Source organism: Mus caroli, unplaced genomic scaffold (assembly GCF_978045245.1).
Source record: "Mus caroli unplaced genomic scaffold, Mus_caroli_1 scaffold_8, whole genome shotgun sequence".
Lineage (NCBI taxonomy): Eukaryota > Metazoa > Chordata > Mammalia > Rodentia > Muridae > Mus > Mus caroli.
The window spans coordinates 80,172,432-80,192,291 of NW_028227263.1; the positions used below are offsets into that span (position 1 = coordinate 80,172,432).

At 45.2% G+C, this 19,860-nt stretch overlaps 1 protein-coding gene across 2 annotated transcripts in view; it reads right to left on the minus strand.

The window, feature by feature from the left end:
• The window catches only part of Cers3 (ceramide synthase 3), a 101,583-nt gene extending 82,829 nt beyond the window's left edge, over positions 1 to 18,754 (minus strand). The window contains exon 1 of one of the 2 annotated variants that reach the window (XM_085841662.1): positions 17,375 to 18,754. In XM_085841662.1, the coding sequence (XP_085697788.1) occupies positions 17,375 to 17,382 (8 nt within the window). In that variant the 5' untranslated portion in view covers positions 17,383 to 18,754. Of the gene's footprint in view, positions 1 to 5,915; positions 6,102 to 17,374 lie in introns of those variants that run through there. The other variant, XM_029479087.2, reaches the window with a different exon arrangement.
• Between the last annotated feature and the right edge of the window lie 1,106 nt (positions 18,755 to 19,860).

A 19,860-nucleotide genomic window follows, 5' to 3' on the forward strand; every position in this document is an offset into this window, starting at 1 on the left:
CAGATCTTGAGTTTGTACTCCATTGTTGAAAACAATGGGGAAAAGGGAAGTGAAGAGCGAATGAATTTAGGGAGCAGTAAAAGCAATGCCTCCTTCCCATTAAGTGGGAACTATTACTCACACACCAGCACAGAGCCCTCTCCATAGACACTCCAGCAGTAAAGCCAGTGAAAAGATGAAAACCAAGGGCTATCCCAGCAAATCCAAACCCCTCCGCTTTATATTTGAGAAGCATGTAGGCCCAGACAAAACCATTTTAATTCTCATGCTAAGGAAAGGTAAAATTTGTTTGACAGTCACCCAAGTCCCACTCTGGTCTTCCCCCAGCTGTATTATACTGAGCACTGGACTTTCTCCGGCTTTCGGGTGTGATAGAAAACTGTGGAGGCTACACCCTGGCCAGTGAGTCTGCCATCAGTGGAAAGCCCCATAACTGGCTGTGTGAGTTCTGTGTGAGATCTCAGAGCTTTAGTTTCTCCACTCCCTTGCTAGTTGGGAGTTTTCTAAGTGTCCTTTACTTACTTTAATTAGGTTTTTGCTTTGCTTAAGATGACACAATTTAAAATTTCAGCTCTGAGGATAAAAGTCTTAAGGTGATGTGTATAGCAGGGCAGGAAAATGATAACCGACAGTTGTGCTGGTGTTAAGGAAAGAAGCCCCGCTCTTACGCAAGCCTTGGTTCATGTGGTGTTTTGGCTAGCCTGTCCAGAGCCTCACAACAACCTCTAGGCTTATCTAGATGCTTGAAGTGAATAAACCACCAACTTGGGCTGTGTGAGGGCGATGTGGAAGGAACACACAGTGTGGAGGGTTTTCAAGGAGAAGGGAGGATAGCACAGTGTCAGGCTACAAGAACATTTTCCTCTATTCCTCGATGTGTCTTTTTGTCATGATGCCTGACACAGCTCCTCGGGATGCAGTTAGGAACAGAGTGCCAAAAGTCCCACTCTGGAGTGACATTCTGTCACTCCTGTGTGTGTGTGTGTGTGTGTGTGTGTGTGTGTACACGTGTGTGTTACACACTCTCACACACACCCCTGAGCATCTGTGGGGATCACACAACAAATTGCAGGAGTCTCCTCTCTCCTTCTACCATGTGGGTCTCTAGGGCAAACTCAGATGGTCACAGTGTGGCAGCAGGTGCCTTTCCTGGCCAGCTTGCTGGACCCAAATTCCTGTTCTCTATGTGTACTGACCCACCCAAATAAATTTAAATCCAGCCTCCTTGCTTGTGAATGTCTCAATCACTCTTGTCTACCGTCCACCTTTGCTCATATGTATTGTATGTATGTATGTATGTATGCATGCATGCATGTATATATGTGCATGTATGTACGTACATATGTATATGTGTGTATGTATGTACACATGTATGCATGTACATATGTACATATATGTGTGTATGTATGTGTGTATGTATATATGTGCATGTATGTACATACATATGTATGTATATGTGCATATGTATGTACGCATGTATGTATGTACATATGTGCATATGTGTGCGCGTGTGTGTGTATGTATGTATGTATGTATGTATATATTATACGGGTTGATCTCTTCACATTGCCTCCGCTGGCTACACTGGGGAATTTTGATGAGTCTAAGGCTGGTGTGTAGGAGTGCAGGCATCCTTTTGCCACACGTCTGCCCATTTCTAGTAGCACCTCTGCAATGGCTTTGGGAAAACTTACATCAGAAATCTGTGTGTGCGTGTGTTAGGTATGTGTATAAAAACGTCTCTCTCCTGGCCTGTCACTTTGCAATGATGAACATAGCGAAATGACATGTAGAAGACAGACCTTCTATTTCTGCTTCTCGCTGGGTTTTTCTGTGCTCTGGGGAGGTTGCAGAATTCACTTGGGCACTACCTTTCTTTGAGGCAGTCTCAAGGATGGGTCAGTTTCACCAAGAAGGATTTCAGTAACCATAGAGTAACATTTAAAAAGTCCCTGTACTCCAAAAAGCAGCCTGCTGGACAGTCGGCTCCATGAGGGTGGGATTTGTTCACCCAGCCACTGCCCATCCTCTGGGCCCTGAACACACTGAAAGCGCTCACAGATAACCACCACATGGAGACTTAAGTACTATTTATCAAGAGCCACTATTGCCGTGTCACGGGGCAGGCACTTACCGTCTTGCCTTTCTAGTCATTGTAACACCCAGCCTGACATGACAGGCATTGAAACAGTGTGCTTACAGATGAGGAAATCACCGCCTGAAGAATTTCATTGGCCTGGCCAGGCCACGGGGAGCAGGAAACAGTGACTCACATTCAAATCTTTCTTGTCTATGTTCGGTCCAGCACACCACACCTTCACCCCAATCTATAACAAACTATAGCTTGATTTTGAGTTGTTTTTTTTAAGGTACCAAGATGGAATGTTTGGCTCTAAGATTGCAATATCCCCAATAATCAAGAAATGAAATTACATGAAACCAGAAGGGCTTCTTCACAGCAAAGAAAGCTATCGGTCTAAGGAGCAGGAATTCTAAAGGGCCGGAGCAAATCTCTGCAAACCATATTTATGGCATTGCTAATGTCTAGAATACATAAAGAACTGCAAAAATCAAATACCACAAAACAGGCCAATTGATAAATACATTATGGAATCGAGCATACAGTTCTTCAGAGAAGATCTAAAATGGCCAATAATAAATATTTATTGGAAATAATCATAATCCTAATTTATCAGGGTAATGAAAATTAAAATTACTTTGGGATTCCATCTTATGGAGGCCAGCATGGTTATGTCAGGGAAGACAAATGACAACACATGCCAGAGAGTTGGGAAAGAGAAAGGCTTACTGTTGGTACAACTGTGACCTGGCGTAGCACTATGGAAAACAGAGGAGCTTTCTCAGAAAGCTAACATTAGAGCTACCATATGAGCCAGGCCTACTCTCCTGGGCCTTGACCCGAAGGTCTCTCTATTCGCCACATAGACACTTTGCACATTGCTGCTCTATCCACCACAGCCAGGACATGCAAGCAGCCACAATTTCACAATGTGTGGATGAATAACAAAATATGATATACATAGACAACAGATTTAGCTGTAAATGAAAAATGAAAGTAAGAAATTCTCAGAGGGCTACAAAGACGGTTCCATGGTTAGGAGCACATCTGGCTCTTGCACAGGAGCCAAGTTCATTTCCAGCATCCCTGCCAGGTGAACTACAGCCACCTATAACTTCACCTCTAGGCAATCTGACACCCCCTTCTGGACTCCATGGTACCGACAGCTACATGCATGTACCTCCACACACACAGGCACACATGCACACACGCACCCATAATTAGAAAATAAGCACATAATTTAAAAAGAAAATAAATGTAAGACAATGGGTAAAAACAGATAATGTTACCTTAAGTGAGGTAAACAGATAATGGTACCTTAAGTGACTCAGAAAGACAAACAAACACTGCATGTTCCCCCAGAAGTACAGCCTGGCTTCAGTTCTCATTTACATAGAGGTATGTATAGGGGTGTGGACAGAGGAGCAGGAGAGGAAAAGACTAAAGGTAGAGGAAGGATAATAGAACATACATGACATGAAAGGGGATGGCAGAATGCCTGAGGGCAGGAAGGGACCACTGGGAGGGAGGGGGAGGAATGAACAGTGGGGAGGGTGGGGCAGGAAGGAACAGTGGGGAGGGTGGGGCAGGAAGGAACAGTGGGGAGGGTTGGGGAGGTGGAACAGTGGGGAGGGAGAGGGAAAAATGAACAGTGGGGAGGGTGGGGGAAGGAAGGGACAGTGGGGAGGGTGGGGGAGCAAGGGACAGTGGGGAGGGTGGGGGAGCAAGGGACAGTGGGAAGGGTGGGGCAGAAGGGACAGTGGGGAGGGTGGGGGAGGAAGGGACAGTGGGAAGGGTGGGGGAGGAAGTGACAGCAGGGAGGGTGGAGAAGGAAGTGACAGTGGGGAGGGAGGAGGAGGAAGGGACAATGGGGAGGGAGGAGGAAGAGATAGTGGGGAGGGAGGAGGAGGAAGGGACAGCGGGGAGGGAGGAGGAAGGGACAGTGGGGAGGGAGGAGGAGGAAGGGACAGTGGGGAGGGAGGAGGAGGAAGGGACAGTGGGGAGGATGGAGGAGGAAGTGACAGTGGGGAGGGAGGGGGAGGAAGGGACAGTGGGGAGGATGGAGGAGGAAGTGACAGTGGGGAGGGAGGGCAGAGAAATGGCAGACGATTCAACCAAAATGAAGTTATCATAAAAATATCATAAGGAAAACTTTTACTTTTCATGCTGTTTAATTTTTTCAAGGATTCCAAGTTAGAATGTTTAAGTGTCACTTCAGGCTTTGGGAATTTGGACATTGGAAGACTAATACAATAGGGAATGAAAGAGCTTAGACCTTGCATTTTGGTATAGAAAGAGGCAAGAAAGTTCTCTCTCTCTCTCTCTCTCTCTCTCTCTCTCTCTCTCTCTCTCACTGGTTATGATAGTCTAGATCTCACTGCAGTTAAGCTTTTTAAAAAGATTTATGTTTATTTGGTTGATTGTATATTTTATGTACATTGGTGTTTTGCCTAGATGTCTGCCTGTGTGAGGGTATAAGATCCCCTAGACCTGGAGTTACAGATGGTTGTGAGCCATGTGGGAGCTGGGAATTGAACATGGGTCCTCTGAAAAAGCAGCCAGTGCTCTTAGCCATTGAGCATCTCTCCAGCCCCCAAACTAAACTTTCTCATGTAGAAGGTGAATATTATTAGTCCCATCTCATTGAATTCAGTGAGAAAATGCATTTATATACAGCAAGGACTGAACAATGAATAGAAATTGTAGCCTATACAACTAACCAATGTTTAAAACTATTAACTATCAATAATAAATTTAGACATTACTAAAAATTCTCTTCAAAACTGTTAGTCAATTTAATTGGCATTTCACAAATCTTTTATACAGCTTTATCCATATATGTGCCCATTATCTCCTCATAGTATTTTTCTTTTGACAGTAATCCTATGGGTGAAATTAGAATTGAAATTTCCCCTTGAGGTAAAAAACAAAACAGGCTTATAGGAGGATTAAAAGGTAAGAGAGTTAGAAGTTTTGGACTCTCAGACTTGATAGAGCACATAAAGAACGGGGGATATAGGTCAGTGGTAGATCATTTACTTGGCTTACATAAGGGCAAGACAGATAGGCGGGGTGTGGGGGGGAGCCAAAGAGGAAGAGACAGAGACAGAGACAGAAGAGAATACTGAACATCAGTGGTTAGTGGGTAAATTAATATTTATCACCTAGAGAGTCCCAAAGGTTTCTTTTCCTAGAGCTGTGTGGTTTTCCAGGAATTGATGATTTTTTTTTATAAGAACTTTTCTACGACTTTGTTCAATTTAGGGAAAATAAAGTTTTGTTTTGTTACGTGAGGCTAGTTGCTTTAATCAATCAGCTACTTTCTTTGGGGCATGACAGGAGTATTACATCCCTCACGATAGTACCGAAGAGGTGAGCACATCCTGCCTGCTTTAAACTGAAGGGGCTGGGAAATGGTCAGAAATGGATTTGACAGGCCACACAGCAGGCACAGAGGCCACACTGCTCCTGTCATCTTGAGTCAGGTTTTCCTAATAACCAAAATCCAGCTGTGTGCCAGTTCAGTGCCTAACTCACTCTCGGCATCCCTTTAATGGATCAGCTGCAACTCAGCCAACAGCAAGGTGAGTGAGGCAGGAGCAGAAGTCCAGACATTTCATCTCTACTACTAGATACTGCTCAAGTCAAAACTTTCAGGCAGGAGGCTGCAAACCCCTCTTCCTGAATCTTCCCCCACCTCATGGCAAAACCAAGCAGTTTCATTCTTTCTGTCTCTCATCTTCCTACCCTCCTCCCTCCCCCATCCACCCCTGCCACAGAGTCAAGAGAACTTTGTATGGAAGTTCCCTAAGACCATCACAGAGCTGACACCTACCTTCTTCCCAAAGCGCCAGTCTGCACAGGATACTCCTCGCCTGTGAGGAGCAACTGGAGAGGCTTCCCGTTCCAGCCAGCTTTGTTCTCATGAGCAACACACCTCATCTATACGTAAGCCCTGAAATTCTTGCAGAGACCCACCCTCGAAAGTTGCAAGTCAAGATTTCTGACTGAGGGCAGTTAGTCACGTGAGGCAAAGCTACTGGATGGCACCTTCAGGTTCTTCCAGCTGGGATGCCGCTTCCTGTTTCACCACTGGGAGAAGTAAAAACTGGAGTCTTGTCAGACACTGACTTACAAAGAAAGGCACCCATTGCCTCACCAGCACCGCCTAGGGTACACAGGCATTGTCTGCCTCAGATTGACCTGTCTTCGCTGTTTACACTAAAGGAAAGGGACTTAGATGGCTGGCCGTAGAGCAACTCGGAGCACTGTGGACAGGTTATAATTGACTGTGAGCCTGTGAGCAGGTTTGACAACTACAGTATATTCTAGTAGCTGCAAATCCTGGCAGGGTATTTGGCTGACTAAACCATCATCACTAACACTACAACCACCACAGCGTAAGACGTATCCATGAAGGAGCCTCAGACCACAGAATGTGTTTCTCTGCTTACTTCAGTGATGGGGGCAAAATCTATTTAAAGAAAAAAAAATAGCAACCTAAATAAATGAATAAAATAGTCTGGCAACGTTTTTTTTTTTTTTGTTTTTTAAAGAACAATCAGATGTAATTCACCTTGCTTTTGTTTCAGGCTCAAAGAGCAATCAGCACAAAGAGAGATGAGCCTATTTAAAGGCGCGGGACAGGGCCACTCTCTGCTTGAAGTGTTTTGTTTCAAAAGGGAACATGTACGCATGATTGGGTTTATTTGAGATGGTGTACTGTTCGTGTGTGTCTGTGTGTGTGTGTGTCTGTGTGTGTGTGTGTGTGTCTGTGTGTGTCTGTCTGTGTGTGTGTGTCTGTGTGTGTGTGTCTGTGTGTGTGTGTCTGTGTGTGTGTGTCTGTGTGTGTCTATGTGTGTGCGTGTGTGTGTATCTGTGTGTGTCTGTGTCTGTGTGTGTCTGTGTGTGTCTGTGTCTGTGTGTGTCTGTGTGTGTGTGTCTGTGTGTGTGTGTCTGTGTGTGTGTGTCTGTGTGTGTGTCTGTGTGTGTCTGTGTGTGTCTGTGTGTGACTGTGTGTGACTGTGTGTGACTGTGTGTGTGTGTCTGTGTGTGTCTGTGTGTGTCTGTGTGTGTGTGTGTCTGTGTGTGTCTGTGTGTGTGTGTCTGTGTGTGTCTGTGTGTGTGTGTGTGTCTGTGTGTGTCTGTGTGTGACTGTGTGTGTGTGTCTGTGTGTGTGTCTGTGTGTGTGTGTGTCTGTGTGTGTGTCTGTGTGTGTCTGTGTGTGTCTGTGTGTGACTGTGTGTGTGTGTCTGTGTGTGTCTGTGTGTGTCTGTGTGTGTCTGTGTGTGTCTGTGTGTGTGTGTCTGTGTGTGTGTGTCTGTGTGTGTGTGTCTGTGTGTGTCTATGTGTGTGCGTGTGTGTGTATCTGTGTGTGTCTGTGTCTGTGTGTGTCTGTGTGTGTCTGTGTCTGTGTGTGTCTGTGTGTGTGTGTCTGTGTGTGTGTGTCTGTGTGTGTGTGTCTGTGTGTGTGTCTGTGTGTGTCTGTGTGTGTCTGTGTGTGACTGTGTGTGACTGTGTGTGACTGTGTGTGTGTGTCTGTGTGTGTCTGTGTGTGTCTGTGTGTGTGTGTGTCTGTGTGTGTCTGTGTGTGTGTGTCTGTGTGTGTCTGTGTGTGTGTGTGTGTCTGTGTGTGTCTGTGTGTGACTGTGTGTGTGTGTCTGTGTGTGTGTCTGTGTGTGTGTGTGTCTGTGTGTGTGTCTGTGTGTGTCTGTGTGTGTCTGTGTGTGACTGTGTGTGTGTGTCTGTGTGTGTCTGTGTGTGTCTGTGTGTGTCTGTGTGTGTGTGTCTGTGTGTGTCTGTGTGTGTGTGTGTCTGTGTGTGTCTGTGTGTGACTGTGTGTGTGTGTCTGTGTGTGTGTCTGTGTGTGTGTGTGTCTGTGTGTGTGTGTCTGTGTGTGTCTGTGTGTGTCTGTGTGTGACTGTGTGTGTGTGTCTGTGTGTGTCTGTGTGTGTCTGTGTGTGTCTGTGTGTGTCTGTGTGTGTCTGTGTGTGTGTGTGTCTGTGTGTGTCTGTGTGTGTGTGTCTGTGTGTGTCTGTGTGTGTGTGTCTGTGTGTGTCTGTGTGTGTGTGTCTGTGTGTGTGTCTGTGTGTGTGTCTGTGTGTGTGTGTGTCTGTGTGTGTCTGTGTGTCTGTGTGTGTGTCTGTTTGTGTGTGTCTGTGTGTGTCTGTGTTTGTGTGTGTCTGTGTGTGTCTGTGTGTGTGTCTGTGTGTGTCTGTGTGTGTGTGTCTGTGTGTGTCTGTGTGTGTGTGTGTGTCTGTGTGTGTCTGTGTGTGTGTGTCTGTGTGTGTGTCTGTGTGTGTGTTTGTGTGTGTGTGTCTGTGTGTGTGTGTGTGTCTGTGTGTGTCTGTGTGTCTGTGTGTGTGTCTGTTTGTGTGTGTCTGTGTTTGTGTGTGTCTGTGTTTGTGTGTGTCTGTGTTTGTGTGTGTCTGTGTTTGTGTGTGTCTGTGTGTGTGTCTGTGTGTGTGTCTGTGTATGTGTGTCTGTGTGTCTGTGTGTGTGTGTAGGGCAGCTCTACTTTCTCTTGTGGAAGATAAACTGGCTCTGGGCTCGGATTATTTAAAGACGCTTTGATAGTAAGAAAGCTCCAACATGTCGATTCATGTATGCTGGTAAACCAAGCGCAGCATCCTTGACAATACTGCAGCACATCTTCTTCCGCCCTGGAGCTGGATCCCAGGAGCCACAAGTGCCTCCAACTGATGAAAGCCTTTCATTTTTTTCTGTCACCTGGTATGTGACAGAAAAACTTAAAAGGACCAAAAGTAGAGAAAAGGACATGCCAGTGTCAAATGAACAGCAGCTCCTGAGCTTTTCGAATTTCCATGCTGGCTTTAGTTCACAGGAAGAGGACTGATTAAGCCCTTTCATTCAATACTCGTTCACTAAGTTCTTCCTAGATTTCCTTTTTGCAGATTATTTTTTGGAACAAGTTAACAGAGCTAGCACATTTTGGGGAATAGATGTGGTTTATGCTGGTAATCCCAGCATCTACTGAGCAAGGGGATCAACAAAGTTTCAGGTTAGAGTAAGCTACATTCCAGGCCAGCCTGGGCTCCAAAGTGAGACTCTGTCTCACAAAACCAAAGCAAACAAACATCCTTAGATAGGAAGGCTGAACCCCAGAAGGTCACCAGAAGGGGAGATGGCCACTCAGGTCTCCCTTGCTTGCTCTATGTGTGTGCCTGGCTCTCTGGCAGGATCTGCCCTTCCAGATCTAGCCCAACTTCCCATAGCTCCTTTGCTCACTTTTCGAACGTATTGTTTTCTTTCTCCTTCCTGTCTCTGGCTGATACGTTGACCTTTCCCTACAGGATCAAGAGCAGCCTGCTCCAGGACGCTCTCTGCCATTTGCTGTCAGGGAACAGAAGTGGCGTGGATGTGGGATGCTCCTCTTTGGGCTCTGGCTGTGGCTGCTCTCTCCCGCTCGCTCTCTCGGCTGGCCAGAAGTCCTGCTGTGCTCAGGCCTGTGCTGCCATGCCAGCTGCCCAGCTTAACTGCTTCTGCCGCATTTGCTGAGGGTTCCAGTAGACTACAAACACCACAGGAGTAGCCAGCCATCTCATACTCATTCCGTTCCGGAGGTATCGCGGGAAGACAGTTCTCTTCAATACTATTCTGGATCCTTTCCCCCCCAAGTTAAGTAAGCAGAAGACGATTACAGAATCACACTTTTCTGTCCTTTGTATATTAAAATTCATATTATCTCCTAATGAAAAATGATGTTCACATCAAACAGGAACTAATCCACATACTTCAATACATCCTATACAATGAAAGGAAACGTATTAGTAGCTAGTGTCTCTTGAAGCAGTGTTTAGGATTGAACCCAGGGACTAGTATATGCTAAGGGTGTAGTCTACCTCTGAGTGCCAGCCCCAGCACCTTCTCCTGCCTTTTGGGGCACTGCCAAGGAGTCTTCCTTGGGGACACATTGCACAATCTAGAGGGAGGGGACAAGAAGCTTGAGAGTGCGTGTTAGTTGTGACCTCTCTGGAGCTGAGGAGCCCTGTGTCAGTGTCCCTTGCTGTGCAGTGTCTTTGGGAAGATAACTTGAAGAGTCGCAGAGTGGGTGTGGGTGGGTGTGGGTGGGTGTGGGTGTGGATGTGGGTGGGTGTGGATGTGGGGAACAGACAAACAGGGGCCTCTGGAAATATCTCAGGGGAACCCCTTTCTTTGTTTCATTTCTCCCTTGTGTCACACTGCAGTGTATTTATAGTTAGTTCACTGATAGTTAGAAAGAGAGCCTCCCAAGGAATGATAGACAGAATATGGTGCATGTGGCGATACCATGGCTTAAGTGATCTTCAATTCCTTCATTTTATGAGTGGTCTTTAAAAGAGAGCGGGGCCACTAAATTGGGGTTATGTTTTCAATCTTCAGTAACAGATAGTAAGCCATGAAGTCAGGCAGAGTGTTAATTATTTTAGAGAGTGTTTTAGAGAGTAGCTATCTGACAAATGAAATGTAGGCAATGAAGCAGGATTCTGGTGGAGCAGTTTTACAGGAGCAAAAGGGAAACACGTTACAAAACTGGCCAGCTCTCATACAGAGAACAAGCCAACGGTCGGTCAAATGTCAACTTAGTCATTAATTGGGTATCTACCCAGTCCGTTTACATAGTGAAGCAGGGAATGAAATAGGCTAACCAGAGGCAAACCTAATTAAGATTCTGGAGGGCCACTCATGAACTCTGAAGAGCGGGACACAGGAAGATGGACTCTGCGATCCAGCAGGAAGAGGAGAAGACACTGTAGCAAAGGCTCTGCTCAAGAAGCGAAGGGAAGCAGCTTCCAAGAGCCCAGGGCAGGAGGAAGCCGACCGAGCACTGCTGTGCTGCAGGTGAGGCTTTAAACCCAGAAAGCCATATGCAAGGTAGAAGAGACCAATGTTTCCCTGCCAAGAAGCTCAACGGAGGCACCTTGTGCCATGGTCCCAATCTAACTGGGCATGTGTTCTGGGCTGTCACTGTTTACAAACTTTGTTTATATATAATGTTTAATCTTGTCTTCTCATACTTTTCAAATGTTAAGCTTTGTGCATAGGCAAGACTTTTTAAATCAAAAGGACAGGAGTCTCTGCACATGTATGTGAGCCTCTGTACCCTGCAGTGCACATGTGTGTGTGGCTCCTGCAAGATCTGATGAAATGAGCATTCTTACCCTGCTTCCAGCTACATTATGATTTTAAAATATTTTTACATTTATTTGTATGTACTTGTATTACAGCATGAAAACTGCTGCAACATTTGATCAGAGGGCATGTGTGTGTGTGTGTGTGTGTGTGTGTGTGTGTGTGTGTGTGCATGTGCACTTGCATGTTTGTACCACAGTGTATGTGCAGAAGTCAAAAGACAACTTGCACAAGTCAGCTCTCTCTCTCTTTCTACTACATAGGGTTCAGGGGTAAAATTCAGGTCCTCAAACTTGCTGGCAAGCACCTATACTCACTGGACCACCTCACCTGGGACTTCCTAAAGGACATGCTTAGACACTTACACCCCTGGATCAACATCTACACTAAAAGAATAGAAAGGCCATATTGACATCAACCAATCAGTTCTCCCATTATGACTCACACAAATCCTCAAGTGGATTACAGGATTAGGAGATCTGAATTATATCTTTCTCCACCCACTCTACCCAGTTTCCACACTTACCCTGGTCTGGTGGTAGAAGGCTCCCTAGCATTTAGCCCAAGAGGCCACTCTTGAAGGAAAAGATAAGTTACAGTCAGTGAACCCCAGGAGAGAAAGTTCCTACATACTCACCCTCCCTGGGATAGCCTTCTCTCCCTGCACACAAAGCCCATCAACTATCCTTCAGCATTTCCTCCCTAAGTTACCTGTCTCCTTCTAACTTACTCTCTTCCCAGTTTATTCATGCATTCCCCCACGGAAGCTCTAGGACGGCTGGGATTTCTGGCTGGCCTGCCCACTGCTGAAGTCCTTGGGAGTTCGTTGGATCATTGGGGTGCAATGTCAACAGAACAGTTTATTTGTCTGTATTCTTTTCATTGCACCCCATCTTCTCTACCACAATAGGTGTTTGCTCTTTCAAAGTAGCCACCACTGGACTCTTTCAAAATATGAAGAGATAATTATCTATCACAAAGATGGCCAGTTCTGCTGTGGGTTTGCTAATTCTGTTGTGTACCCTCAAAGTCTGCCATTTACTAAGGACTTGACAGAAATTATTTTTAACAACATTCTATTTGTGATATTATATGCAAGGCAGACCACATCTTCATGTATACATTCTGTTAAAACAACTATCTCTTAAAGGCCAGTACTTGGCCAGATGTTCATAGTCACGTGTGCATCTAGCCCTTGGCCATACTTGGCCACCATGACTGAAGAAGACAAGATGTGAGTTGCTTCCCCTAGACCATTGTGGCTGCTAAGGCCTACTTGGTGCTTGTAAAAATGAATCTCATTTTTATTAATTGTGTGACTAAAGGTAAGTCACATAGTCCATCAAAACTTCATGTCTATCAACTGGAAAACAGTATCAATAGTAATACACTAGTGCTATAAGCCATTAGTCACCCTATATAAAACAAGCTCCTAAATGGTACTAAGTGAATAGAAGCTATAATTATAGCTAGCATGATGACTGGTACATTTAATTGTAGGCTTTTGTCCCTATATTGTTTTGTAACAGGTTTTAGTTTATGCATCTAGACTTAGTTTGTCCAATTAAATCTTGAGTGTAACAACTGCAGAAAGTCTCCATGTTGCAACCACTTTGCAACATGCCTCTGAATGCTGTCTTCACCAGGTAATTCCCTTGGCTAATAGTTCTTAGGTTCATACTATATGCCAGACACAGTCTCTGTTTTGAAGGAGCTGCAGATCTCAAGAGTAAAAGGAAAGCGTCCACATGGATCTGTGGGGTGCGTATACTCCCATGCTCCAACACAGATGAGGAGATGGACTTTCTAACATTTACCACTTCAAATCCCACGGGAAAAGCACGGATGTATGAGCCACAGATTCTAAATAAAGAACTAAGACCATCTAACACGGAGTCAAGAAACAGGTGGAAGACGGAAGATAAAGTTTCACCTCCTCAAATAACGAATCCCATACCAGTCTCAGTTTGTAGATAGAACTGGTTAGAGTTAGCATCTTCCATCCCTCTCCCTGGCTTGAGCTGGGGCATCCTTGGGCTTTGGGTGGGTGCTTGAGAATTACGTAAGCACTAGCCAGCAGGAGAAAAAGGTGATAAGGAGGGTTGGAGCTTGAATAAATATTTTCAGATAATCAATGCCGTGTCATATGTGAACAATATGAGGAAACAAAACATCATCTTTACTGATGCGTTTCCATCCAACACAATAGACAAGCAGGTACAGAGATGGACACAATGTTCCTGAGCTTAAGGAGATATGATCTACCTCCTCCCTCTTCCTACTCTACTTCCTATCTCATGTCTTACTATGCCACCTACACAAGCACATGCACACACACACACACACACCACGCCCCTACACCACCCCCTGCCACAATCCCTCCACATACACACACACTCCACACAGGTACCACACCACAACACCCCACACACCACACATAAACACACACATCACATACCACTCCCCCACTACACAAACACACATACATACACGCCCCCCCCCCTACACAAATGCTTGAGAAACCAGAGATCCCTAAGAACAGACACCTCTGTCCAGCCCATAGATTCTCTGATGAGATTAAAAAAAATTATGAGGTCCCATTTGTAAATTCTTGATCTTACAGCACAAGCCATAGGTTCTGCTCAGGAATCTTTCCCCTGTGCCCATATCTTCGAGGCTCTTCCCCACTTTCTCCTCTATAAATTTCAGTGTCTCTGGTTTTACGTGGAGGTCCTTGATCCACTTGGACTTGAGCTTTGTACAAGGAGATAAGAATGGATCGATTTGCATTCTTCTGCATGCTAACCACCAGTTGAGTCAGCACCATTTGTTGATAATGCTGTCTTTTTTTTCCCACTGGATGGTTTTAGCTCCTTTGTGAAAGATCAAGTGAACATAGGTGTATGGGTTCATTTCTGGGTCTTCAATTCTATTCCATTGATCCACCTGCCTGTCACTGTACCATGAGCTCCCAGGGACTAAATCACTAACCAAAGAGTACACATGGTGGGACTCATAGCTCCAGCTGCATATGTAGCAGAGGATGGCCTAGTCAGTCATCAATGGGAGGAGAGGTCCTTGATCCTGTGAAGGCTCTATGCCCCAGTATAGGGGAGTGCCAGAGCCAGGGAGCAGGAGTGGGTGGGTTGGTGAGCAGGGAGAGAAGGGAGGGGATAGGGGATTTTTGGGAGGGAAACTAGGAAAGGGGATAACATTTGAAATACAAATAAAGAAAATATCTAATAAAAATGAAAGAAAAAAAAAGAGAGCCCTACAAAGCCCACAAATTAGATCAAGTGTCATGGTATGAGTCATCCAGGACCTGTGCCCAAGAACATGGTACCCATGTCTCTTTACTTCTTACTGACAAAAGTTGAGGTTACGCCACAGGCGGAGAGAACTTGAGGACTATAGCCGTTAGTGAGATCTGTCACTCGTTGATAATCTCCAGACTCTCAGGGACAGATCTAATTCAAACTTTTGCCCTCATCAGATGCATTGGCGCTTTTAAAGAATTCATGGTGACCCGACATCCCAAGTGAATGGAAATGGTGTTGAGATGGATTCAAACTCACAAAGACTTTTCCCTTACAAAGCTGCCCACTTTCAAAAGCAAAAACCAAGCAAAAAGCAGCTCCTAGTCAATTGCTTCCTTGCTGTAGAAGTTGAACATCTATCCATCTATCTATCTATCTATCTATCTATCTATCTATCTATCTATCTATCTATCCATCCATCCATCCATCCATCCATCCATCCATCCATCCATCCATCTATGTATCTAGTGTTTGTGCTAGAACTCAAGTGCCTATTTTGGCAAATGCTCTATCAACTAAATTATATCCCAGCCCCAATCTTACTGACTCTCCTTGCCAGTTGCATTACCTCTAAACTTTTGTGGTTGCTTACTTCTTGCCCCTTGGTGTGATTCTCACCTTATTCCCTATGAGATACCATTGCGAAGCTCCCCTGTAGTGGATTCAGGGCGAGCACTCCCTCTGACCTGGAATCATTCTCTGGTAGATGACTCCTTCTCCAAGCCCCTACCACTTCTTCTAAGACATTCTCTCTTGTGTCACCTTTCTCTTCCTTGTCTATGTGTCACCAGTAGCCACATTTTTGGATGTGACATCATTCTTGAGTACTACAGCATGAACTACTGCTGTAACATAACTTGATCAGAGGGCAAGTGTATGTGTGTAACATACATACATACATATGTATATATGCATAAATACATATGTATGTAAGCATGTGCCCTGTCTCTGCTATGTTGCTGTCAATACTGAGCTCAGATCTCGCCCAAGAAATATTACAGGATTTATCAGACACACTCAGGATTCATCAAGAGTACAAAACCAAACTTTTACCTATGACAACGTCATCTGTTATTTTACCTCATGGTAACCCATACTTTCCTCCTTTTCTTCCCTATTTCCAGTATGTTTTCATGCTTTTGAGATCGTTTTATTGAATGTCTCCAATGTGTACAAAAGTAGGTAAATCCCAGGGCACAACCAGAGAAAGGTCTTGCTTTCTGCCCACTTTGAGCTGCAGCTTTGGCTCTGCCTGTTGAGTTGCTTGAAGGGAACTACCTCAGTAACAGAGCTGTATCACAGCTTTGGGAGTTGCCAGCCAGCACAGTGACTCACACATTCAAGCACCTCTGCCATTCCTTACATGTCAGAAATGCTCCCTTCTGATGGCAATGGGTCAGATAACCAAACGTATGCATGCTGACGCTGCAATGAGCCAGTGGAAAGCAGGGGGTTAGCTGAGACAGACCACTTCACTATACCTCAGTACCAATCATGTCAACAACGTGGATTCTTACTACTGTAAAGGCATCTTCTGCACATGTAATATATTTATCCTAGTCTAAACAAATGGTAATTCTAGATACCTTAATTAAAAAAATGGTATAAACATATTAGGCTGATTTTCTTACCCATTGTGGATGAGAGGTGATTACAGCAGCTTAAATTACCATTTCTACAATTCTATAAGCCACCTAAACTTTTCCACAATGATCCCAGATGAGTTGAAAACATTTTGCTTCTTTTGCACTTTGGGGAGCAAAGGGATTGAGGCCTCAGGGATTGTATGGGGCAAACCACTGTGCCATTCTTCCCATCCTCAAGCCATTTTCTGATGAGACAGAAGGATGCGTTGGGTAAGCAGCAAGTATCAGAATGATTTCGGTTTCTGCACTGGGACTACAGCCAGCGTGTGGGTGTCTCAAGTACCTTAAAGGTCCCAGCACCTAGAACTGTGATATGTCCCTGGAACATACTAGGTCTTGATACATTGTAAATGAAAGGGGCATCTGGGGTGTGTGTGTGCAGTTGTGGCACAGAGGGATATGAACTGAGGAAACCAGGATTCCCTAGAAGCACAAAGACATTGACCGTATGTAAAGGCAAGCCTACATCTACTCCACTACCAGTCAGTCACCAAGGCTTCCTGCTAAAATCTCGTAGGACTCAGAAGAAGTACAACTCCACAATACTTCACGTCACGAAAGTCAAGGCAGGTGCAGGCGAAGATGCAACCCCCTAGACACTGGAGCCCGAGATGTCTCTAATGGACTCTTGCTAGGCTGAGTGTGCGGTGGCTACAGAGAGGGGAGGCTAGCCTCTCCCTGCTCTTACTGGAGGCCTGGGACTGGACCCCAGTTCCACCCACGCAGCTGCAAGGACTTTTAGTCGGGGGGTGGGGGGTGTTGCAGGGTGCGATTGAGCTTGCGAGGGGTCAAGGTATAGCTATTACCTGAGTGGGGAACACGGGCCTTTCCGGGCTAGCATGGACACAGGACCTAGACTTGTAGGAAATAGAACCCTTTGTGGGGTGTGTGAACCGAATCCCTGGGCCTTTAAGGAATAAGGACACAATTTTGGCCTAGGCGGGGTCAGGAATCTACAAAGCCATCATGGGCTCGAGGTTAAGTGGGCCTTTAAGAGACAGGAACCCCATCTTGGCCTATGCAGGGCCAGAAACCTGCACGGTCAGTATGGGCCCCAGGGTTTATGAGATTCTAGGGAACGAGGACCCAGCCTTGGCTTGCCCAGGGATGGGACCTGGGAAGTACTGGTCCTGTGTGGATCTGAGCTGCACACAAATGAATGTGAAGACCCGTGGGTGGCTCCTGCCGGGACACCTTACCTGCGCATATCCGTTTGCTCTTCTCACCTCTCCCAGTGTCTTGAGAAGAAGCGGCTTCAAATCTGCGTGCGAGGCAGGCTGTGCAGCGATGCATTCTGGGAAGGCCCACGAACCCCCAGCCTGGAAGGGGAGTGTTTGCGCCGAGCTTAAAGGTAACAGCTTGGAGTGTGGGTGTTCTCAGATGTCCGTTACTTCCCTTGAACTGTGCTCATCCCAACGGGCACCTGAAAGGGTGACAGCGGCAATACCTGCTCAAACTACCTACCCAGAAGGGGCTGGGGCTGGGTTTAACCCAATGCCAAGAAGTAATTTCTTTTTCAGAGGACAAATATCGTAACTGGTCTATAGACTTCCGACAAGTTGGTGAAGAGAGGAAGGAAAAGCATTCAAGAATAATCCCATGAGCATCCATGTGCTCTCTTACCTGACAAATCCGGTAATCTCTGATTCTAGGGTTGCAGTAACAGAGATGGAATGGGGATAGACAAAAACTGGATTAAACGGAGCCGTTGATAAACATCTGTATTGGAGAGAGTGTGCTAGTTCTCTGGATATTTGGTTAAAATAAAAATCTCAAGCTATTTTTGCAAGAGACGGAAAGTGTAAAGGGAAATGGGGGCTTAGAACATCTAAGTTCTGATTCTTCGTGAACTAACTTTGGAATTTGTCGACCTCCAGCTTTTTCACGTCTGTTTGAAATGTCAACTTCCTCAGTAAACTAAGAGCAACTACTCCTCATACGTTTGAAGAGTTCAATGAGATAATGCTATAAAGCCTTGCGAATAATATCTGGGAAACTCTAGCACTCAGAAGATCGCTAGTTTTGATATTAGGAGAACACACAAAAAAATCTGCTGTTATTGTTAATAAGCAGTCAAATTATGAACTTTTACTAAATCTCATCTTTAGTTCTCTATGAAATAAAAACAGGGCATTAAAGGGAGTGTAGGGGAGACATGAACCTTTGTAACAGGACAGACAGGATTAGAAAAATTGTAGGTTTAAAACAAGCTGAGCTGGGGATGTAGCAGTTGGTAGAATGCTTGTCTTGTGGGCATAACAGTCCTGGGTTCCATCTTCAACTCTAAATCAAATGGGATGAGCCAGTGCATGCCTGGAACCCCAGTGTTTGGTTGGTGGAAGTCTGAGGATCAGAAAGTTCAAAGTCCTCATTAAATACATAGCAAGTTTAAGGTCAACCTGGGCTACATGAAACTCTGTCTCCAAAATGTTAGATTAGTGCGTTGGAAAGGACAACAGGTAGACATGGGAAATGACCAAATAACCGCGGGTTGACACTGAAGAGCAAACTAGGAATGAGGAACTGGAATTCAGATAGTCTCCAAAGCCTACGGGAGAAAGATCAAAGAGGAGAATTATTTTAAAAGATGGGAGTTAGGGGTAGGGAGATAATCCTGGGAATTAAAAAGCTCAGTCTACAAGTAATAATTTGATTCTATCTCACTCCAGCCAGAAGGCATCAAAGCAACGAGATTTTAAAACAAACAAACACACCGAGAGGGTAAAAGAATGGACAAGCAAGCTCTGGTGTGAGTCACAAAACAACAACAACCCCAGCAAATACCGCAATGTTTCTCAACCTGTGGGTCGCAACCCCGGGTTCAACACTGTTTCACAACAGTAGAAAAAGTATAAGAATTAAGTAGTAACAAAACAATTGTATGGTTGGGAGGTCATAACATCAGGAATGTTGAGGCACACTGATCACTGATTTGAAGGCAAAGCTCCTCAAAAGAGAATCCAGTTTAGACATGACTTCGGAACAATTTGAATTTTAAGGACAAGGAATTAGGAAGCTGACCGGCACCGTGTAGTTAAAATAGCCCAGAAGAGGCTTCTCTAAAGAGAAGGGGAGGACAGGGGAGTTCAGAAACAACACAGGAAAATGGTAGCTGCCAGAGAAGAACGGACGAAAACGGACTCTAGGGCTGGGAGTCCTGCAAGGTTGTGTCACCGAATGAGGGACTAGTGAGAATTCTGACCTGAACAAAAGTTTCTGACTGAGTAGTGACCAGAAGCTACTTCAAAAGAAATAATCCAAGATGTTGCTGGCAATGCGTGCCTGTGTTGCATTGTGAGACCTCACTGCAGCCTCGCTCTGATCACACCGTGAATGCGCGCGCACTCACCTCACAGCAGTAACGATTGCTACTGGAAACACTCTTGGCTCAGATTTAAAATTCCGAGTGGTATAAACTACAGAGAACACGTGCTTTTAAATAACTTCCTATAATCATTTCTTTTGTTGTTGTTATTGCTTTGTTGGTTGGTTGGTTCGTGAGTTTTGTTTTCCGGTTTTTATTTTTTTCCATACAAGATTTTTCTGTATAACGGCCCTAGTTCTGGAACTGCAACCCACCGCAGAGAGAGTCCAGCTGCCTCAAGTAACAATGTATACAAAATGGTTAAATATATTTTTCCAAGTAACTGTCCCAGGCCGGCTTCCGTAGCTCTAGTGTAAAGGC